This window comes from Talpa occidentalis, unplaced genomic scaffold (assembly GCF_014898055.3).
Source record: "Talpa occidentalis isolate TD23 unplaced genomic scaffold, MPIMG_talOcc4v2.1 talOcc4.3, whole genome shotgun sequence".
In the NCBI taxonomy this organism is placed as follows: domain Eukaryota; kingdom Metazoa; phylum Chordata; class Mammalia; order Eulipotyphla; family Talpidae; genus Talpa; species Talpa occidentalis.
In genome coordinates, this window is record NW_023603184.1 from 1,390,338 (window position 1) to 1,397,431 (window position 7,094).

A 7,094-nucleotide genomic window follows, 5' to 3' on the forward strand; every position below is an offset into this window, starting at 1 on the left:
CAGTCTCGCTAATCATCCTCCATATTTCAAGTCAAATTAAGTAGATACTCTTAAACGTTTCAGCACCTTAAACAGTATGCATATTCAATATGTGTATATTCTAATATGCATTCACGTTCATAGTATAGATCTTCCACAAAGTTATCAGTATAGGTGCAACACATACTGGAGTTAATTAAGGTTGTGGATTCAGAGACGTTGGGTAAAACTTCAAGGCTGTAAGAGGAGACATGGCTGCTCCTCTCTGGAGGGTTCATCCCCTCTGCATGTTAACTAGCTGGTCCCCCTCCTACAGTCATGTTCTGCGGCTGTGACAACCCGACAGTACGGGTCCCAGTTTTCGGGGACATTGGTTTCCACACACCCAGTACATCGTCTTTCAATTCTTATCCAATTCTCATCACAATCATTCCCAATTTTTATCACTTGATTTGGGCAAATGGAATTCTAAACTCACCCATCTTGATTACTATTTTCTTTGCAGCCTGATTTGTCCTGAAGTGACTCTATCTTCTTTGTAGCTTTCCACGACTGTTGATTGAGGTCCTACTATGTGCCGATCACTGAAGGTACAGCGATGGACAACATTGACAAAAATGCTTGGCTTCATGCTTCTTGCACCCTAATGTCAGGATTAAATTCCCCCAAATAATGTAAGCATTGTTTATAAGCACTGTTATAATAAATCTGTCATGGGTATATTAGCTTCTTAGAAGAGAGGACGTGTGACAAGAAAAAATCTAATCCAAGAAGAGGGGCAGGGAGTGCTGAGATAGGAGCAGGTTTAGTTGCAAGCAGGATGCTTAAGGGGGGCTCACAAGCAGGTAACATTTGAGCCTCCACTTAAAGGAGGTGAGGAAACGGAGCCACATGAATAACTAGAGCAAGAGTGTCCCCAGGGGAAGGGACACTTCATGCAGAAGAGTGAGGAGGCAGGTGTAACTAGAACAGACTAAAAAAGAGTGAAAAGACAGGAACAGAGGACATCGAGGTAGTGGGGGGCAGAGCTTGGTCAGCAGAGTGGGGCTTCGTGAGGGCACTGACTTGTGGTTAACAGCACTTGGCCACCCCTCATCATGGGGAGGAACACCAGTTAAGAGTAACTGCGATGGTCCAAGTCAGACAAATGGCATCTTGCAAAGAAGGGGCGGGAACTGAGCATATTTCCAAGGTAGAGCCAATATGATTTGCTGGAAGTTTCCATGAGAGGTGAGAGGAAAATGTCCCAAATGACTAGAAAGCATTGGCTGAATGCTTTGAGTTGCCATCACCTGAGTGAGGAAGAGGATCTTCTGCACCTAATCATTAATTCCCAGTCAGCCACTGACACCAGGCCCTGTGATAGCCACCAGGGCACTAGGTAAGTATCTTACTGCTTCTTACTATAAAAGTAAGAAAATCCAAAAAGAAAGATGAATGGGATTTTATAATATTAAAATATAGTGCCATTAATTCAACTAAAGGAATATCTATGACACTCAGGGGAGGGAGAAGAAGCCAGACCTCTTAGCTGGGCCTGGAGACACCAAAGGACATTCTGGGAAGAAAATATCAACGTGGAAAATCATAGGCATGTTGCAAAACATGGTGTTTGTTGAAGTAAGTTGTTCAGAATTGCTTGCAAGCAGGGTAGCTTGGAGGTGTGTCTGGAGTCCATGGCCCACGCTGGAGACTTCTTCTGAGGGGGTGTCGTGACAAGACTGGGTTGACGTGGGCTTTGGGGAATGGCTTTCCAGTGTGGAAGATATTCAGGGCTGCCTCTTTGATGAGAATTTAACATTCATGTTTCTCCCCCGCTGCCCACCATCATGTGGAAAACGCCCAGGGGGATGTCACCGGGGCAGAATCTTACCACCGTGACAAGGTTCATCCTGCTGGGCCTCACAGACCAGGAAGAGCAGAAGCAGCTGCTGTTTGCCGTCTTCCTGCTGATCTATGCCGTGACCCTGGTGGGCAACCTGGGCATGATAGACCTGATCCGCACCAGCTCTCCCCTCCACACCCCCATGTACTTCCTCCTCAGTGTGCTCTCCTTCCTTGACATCTGCAATTCCTCCGTCTTCACCCCCAGGCTGCTGATAAGCTTCCTCATTGCTGACCAGTCCATCTCCTTTGAGGGCTGCGTGGTCCAGATGGCCCTGATGATCCTCCACGGCACCAGGGAGTGTCTGCTCCTGGCCATCATGGCCTATGACCGCTTCGTGGCCATCTGCCACCCTCTCCTCTACCACAGCATCATGTCCAAGTCCTTGTGTGTCCAGCTGGTGGTGGTCACCTATGCAGTGGGGGTGTTCATTTCTGCTGTGCAGACAGGAAATGTCTTCATCTTGCCCTACTGTGGGCCCAACGTCATCGATCACTACTTCTGCGACATCCCCCCTGTGCTGCAGCTGGCCTGCACGGACACCACGGTGGCCAATATCATCCTGCTCTCCTTTTCAGCCTTGGTCACTGTCCCCACCGTGTCCATCATCCTGGTCTCTTACGGCTACATCCTGGTCACCATCTACAGGATGAGGTCCCTGGAGGCCCAACGCAAGGCCTTCTCCACCTGTGCCTCGCACCTCACTGCCCTCTGCCTCTTCTACGGGTCTGTGTTCCTTGTCTACGTCCAGCCCAACCCCGAGAGCGCCGCAGCCTACAACAAGATCCTCTCTGTCTTCTACACCATCGTGATCCCCATGCTGAACCCCCTGGTCTACAGCCTGAGGAATAAAGACGTCAAAGCCGCGCTACAAGTTAGAGTTCTTAACCTAAGCAGAAAAGGAATTTGCTAGAAAGGAATCTGGTAGCTCATAAAATAGAAGCCTAGAGTACCCAGCTGGGACAGGAACAAAGTAAGCAAGGTGCAGCTCAAAGCCTGCCACAAGGATGGTCTGGCAGGCTGCCCCCCGGGGGCACATCCCCTTTGGGTGCTCGACGGCCCCTGAGCACTGCCCTGCTCAGCTGTGGGACGAAGCCACCTCCATTAGCGCCTCTGGAGCCTCCACTGCTGCTAGCCGGCCCCAGCCTCTGCTGACACCGAGAAAGGCAACAAATCCATCTGGGGGAAGTGACTGGAGCCACTTTCTCACTCTCCTGCTCAAGCTGTTCCTGCATTCCAAGGAGCCTGCGGGTCGCCTCTTTTTACAAGCAGCTCAGGCTAGAAGATCTTGTTAGCATTTTTCCTGAAAGCCTCAATTTCTCCACCTTAACTTCTTCAGCCCAATATTTGCTTCATGGTAGACTCCGCAGTTTTTCCTTTATGTCTCTCCCTGGGGGCCCAGCCTCTGAATGTCGGGTGGCAGGCGCCCCCATGATTAAAACCTTGGGAAAGTAAGAAAACCAAAGCAGTCTGTTCTCTGGGGGGAGGGGGTTTCCGAAGTGTGCTGGGCAGCGTGTGGCCCGGCTTGTCTCCAGGGCAGCCTGAGGGGCTACGAGGCACAGTTGCCCCACAGCCCAGGAAGGATCTGACTCGGGGCTCACTCAGGTCTGAGCCCAAGAGGGTGGGACCCAAAGGGTAGATGCGGGGGGGCTCTTTGCCCTTTGCTCCCAGACCAGGTAGGGCTGGCAGCCAGCATTTATCATCTTCTATATGCCAGGTATTATTTTTTCATCTATGCAAGTATCTTCATATTTTTTAACCTTTTTGTTGTTTGTTTTTTTAATGAAGGAGCCTTGTTGTACACCCGTAGCTCTCCCACCACCAAAGTCTATCTTTATTTACACTTTTTAAAATCGTTGTTTTCATTGCACTAACATCGGCATGTGATTGAGGGGCCGAGGCTCACCCCTCCTCACATGGATGCCACCACCCCACCCCCACCAGCAAAGCACCCATAGCCAGAATATTCTTACACAATTTCCCTGCTGTTTAAATCTACACTGTGACTCACTTTGGGTCCTGCCCGCAGGCAGCATCCAGCATCTCAGCAGCCCAGCTCCTGGCCACCTCAGGGCAATTCCTTGTGCCCTCGCCCCCGCCCCCCACCCCCTCCATCGTGTCCGTAACCTTTGCCAGCCAACGATGCACCGTCTCCAAGCACCCAATCTCTCTCAAGCATTCTGGCCTTTTGCTGGTTTCTGCCCTGTGCCTCCATCCCAAGGCCGGCGCTGGCAGCCTGGAACCTGCGGCCGGCAACCCGTTTACTCCTTGCTCCACTGCCCATCCTCCTGCCCTCACGGCCTCGCTGCTCACCCCAGACTCCATGTTCACTCTTAGGCTCCCTCCCTTGCCGAGAGCCTCCCCCTGCCGCTCCCGCCCCGCAGACTGCTGGACAACGTCCACCCTGCGCTGCCTCTCAGTCCAGGAGTTGCCCGAGCCCAGCTGGAGACAACACCGCTGCTCCCTGGCCTCCCTTGAAATTCTCTCGTCACGAAGTTTACATGGGCACGTGACACTCTTTGGCAACCTCTGGCACATTCTCCACTTTTTATTTCCCCCTGGGACCTCTCAGCTTACCCTCACCGCATGGTTCATGGAGAAAACAGGCAGGAAGGCCGCCCCCTCGTGCCACAGCTGTCACACCTATCCGTTCCCCAGCTGGGTGCCCACACTGAGGAAGGGGAGCCCACCCTCTAGAGGGGCCAGAGCCCACCCTCTAGAGGGGCTATGACCCTCTGCCATCCTGCTTGCCCTCCGAACAACATAACTCCTAAAATTATTTCTGCTGGTCTTCTCAAAAATCCTTCCCAACGGCCCCTAGGAGGCACAAACTAAGAATAACTTCTTTTGCAAGATAAGGAAACTGAGTCACAGAGGGTGAAGTAACTTGCTTGAGATTACATAATTAGTAAGTGGCAGAATCAGAATTGACCTCAGACTCTGAAATACCCCCGGTCACCCACTGTGCTCTACCAGCGCCACTGTTTGGGAAGCATCTGATAGGCCTTGTCTCCAGGGTGGTCACCATTAATTCCTTCCTTCCCTTATCTACAGGCCACTCACCGGGCTGTGGGGCGGGCGGGAGCTGCTCCCCCTGCCTGTGACTCTAGAATTGCCACATTTAGCAACTAAAAACCCAGGATGCCCAGTTAAAATTGAATTTCAGGTAAACAGTGGCAAACAATGAATGCTTTTTTCAGTCTAAGTATATCCCAGTATCAGAAGGGATATACTTATACTAAAAATTACTCATTGCTTCTCTGAAACTCAAATTTAACTGGGTGCCATGTCAGATCTGGCAACTCTACTTGTGACTTGCTTTGACAATAGTGTACAGTACAAGGGACAAGGTGCCAGCTCTAGGCTCAGCCTTCCACTTTGGAAGGCCACCCGAGGCCATCGGGCTGTGAGGAGGCCCAGCTAGCAAAGGTCACACGAAGAACACTAAGCACTAGACACCAAGGAAGGCCTGGTCATGGCCCGCAGCCAGCTGCCCGCTGCTCAGTGAGCAGAAGAACACGCACCCTGAGCACCGCTCTCACGCTCAACCCACAGAATTGGGAGAAACAGCAAATTGTCATCGCTTTAAGATGTTACGTGTTAGGGGGGTTCTTACATAGCAGAGGTCACCAAAATAACCCCAAAGGGGTGTCCATGGATTCTTTTCAAGTTAGCCCCCTAAGCCTCATGGGGTCCCGTATGGTGGCCCCATCAGGTTTGGTTTCTATGCCTGTGCAGCCCTGTCTCACTGCTAATTTCCCAGGGAGGCAGCACCTTTTGCAGTTCAGAGCATGGAATCTGGAGCAGGCAGACCTAGGCCTGGATTCCAGCTCCGTCAGACAACACTGCCCGACCTTGGTCTCTACCTAAAAAGTGAGTATGTCGATATTAATTACCTCATAAGGTGGTGTGCGAGGATTACAGGAGATTTAATGTCTATAAAGCACTTAGAGAAATGTCAGGTCCTTAATTAATGCTCAGCACAAAATAGCTGTTGTTATTAGTCTTCCTTATACTGAACACTTTCTCTAACCTGTGTTGTTCTGTTGCTTTATCTCCCTTATTATTTCTGCCCAGTGAAGAAAGCTGAGGGACACCACAAGTCTCATGACAACAAATGGGGCAGATCCACCGCCAGAGAATCCTCTCATTGTCCATGAGAGACGTGCCAAGCTGGAGATACACACCGCATTACCACCCCCGCTTCCCCTGGCATTATCCACTCTGGCTGCTGGCACCCAGGGTGTGGTCCTGCCATATGACATCCTCAGGGAGCCCTTCTGTGGCCCCAGCCTTGTTAATCGATGTCTGGGATCGCCACTCCTCTGCCCAAGCTCCATCTTGCCTGTGCTGCCACTGCCAAGGCTGAGGTCACCCTCTCCCTGGGTCTCTCTTCACCATCACTGCCATCCTGGTCACCTTCTGAAAGATGCACTCCCCGGAAGCCCAAAGCCGTCACCTGCATCTCGTGTCTTCCCACCATTGAGCACTGAGCTCACAGATGCTGAGCCCGGCTCCCATTGTCTCTGGGAGGAGCTCAAGCCGGCAGCCCCACGGCAGGGCAGAGCCGGGACAAGTTAGGACATCTTGGAGAGCAGAGCAGTGACTCTCCACCAAGGAGGAGCCCGGGGCCAAATATGAGAAGAAGGGTAAGAGTTCAAAACCCAGGTCAAGATAAGAAAAACAGCAGCATGAGTCAGGGTCAAGCGTGAGGCCAGACCGACAGGGAGGACGTTTGGGAACAAGACAATATTGGATTCCTCATCCCTGAGGTCATGAGAAGTCAAGACGGACTCACCCAGAGACTGACTCAGCATAAAGGGGTGTTTCCAGATCCCTCCAGACACCTGCTGATGCACAAAATTTGCTTGGAGTTAGGCTTCCTTTGAAGACCCTCCTCATCTCATACCCTGGTAGCCGATTAACCGCCCTCTAACTAGAGACTCTCTGTCACCTCAGAAGAAAGTCAGCACCTCTGTAGCTACTGAGAGGAGGTTACTCTGCAACGCCTGCGTCCTCACTCACCACTCCCAGGAACAGACAAGGAACGGGGACTCCTTCAGAGCTGCACGCCTGCAGACCCCGTGCCCCATGCTTACCTGCTATGTCTGCACCCTCGACTACTCCTAGGCTCCCTCAGGCAGGAGCCAGACCTGGTGCTTCCTTCACCCCCCAGCGACCTAGGATCCTGCTCACCTCATGGGGGAGGAGGAAGCATATTTATTTATAT

The 7,094-nt window shown here is 51.6% G+C and overlaps 1 protein-coding gene across 1 annotated transcript; it reads left to right on the top strand.

The window, feature by feature from the left end:
- Positions 1–1,829: 1,829 nt before the first annotated feature.
- Positions 1,830–6,994, top strand: LOC119254225 (olfactory receptor 1052-like). Its single transcript, XM_037521343.1, has 2 exons — positions 1,830–2,738; positions 6,824–6,994. Exons 1-2 carry the CDS (start codon positions 1,830–1,832, stop codon positions 6,992–6,994), a joined length of 1,080 nt encoding a protein of 359 aa, XP_037377240.1.
- Positions 6,995–7,094: the final 100 nt, after the last annotated feature.

Bases quoted from the DNA above. Each gene is read 5' to 3' on its own strand.
- LOC119254225 (XM_037521343.1), top strand. From the start codon at position 1,830: ATGTCACCGGGGCAGAATCTTACCACCGTGACAAGGTTCATCCTGCTG. The intron at 2,739-6,823 runs GTTAGAGTTCTT...CTGTCACCTCAG, and splicing joins ACGTCAAAGCCGCGCTACAA to AAGAAAGTCAGCACCTCTGT.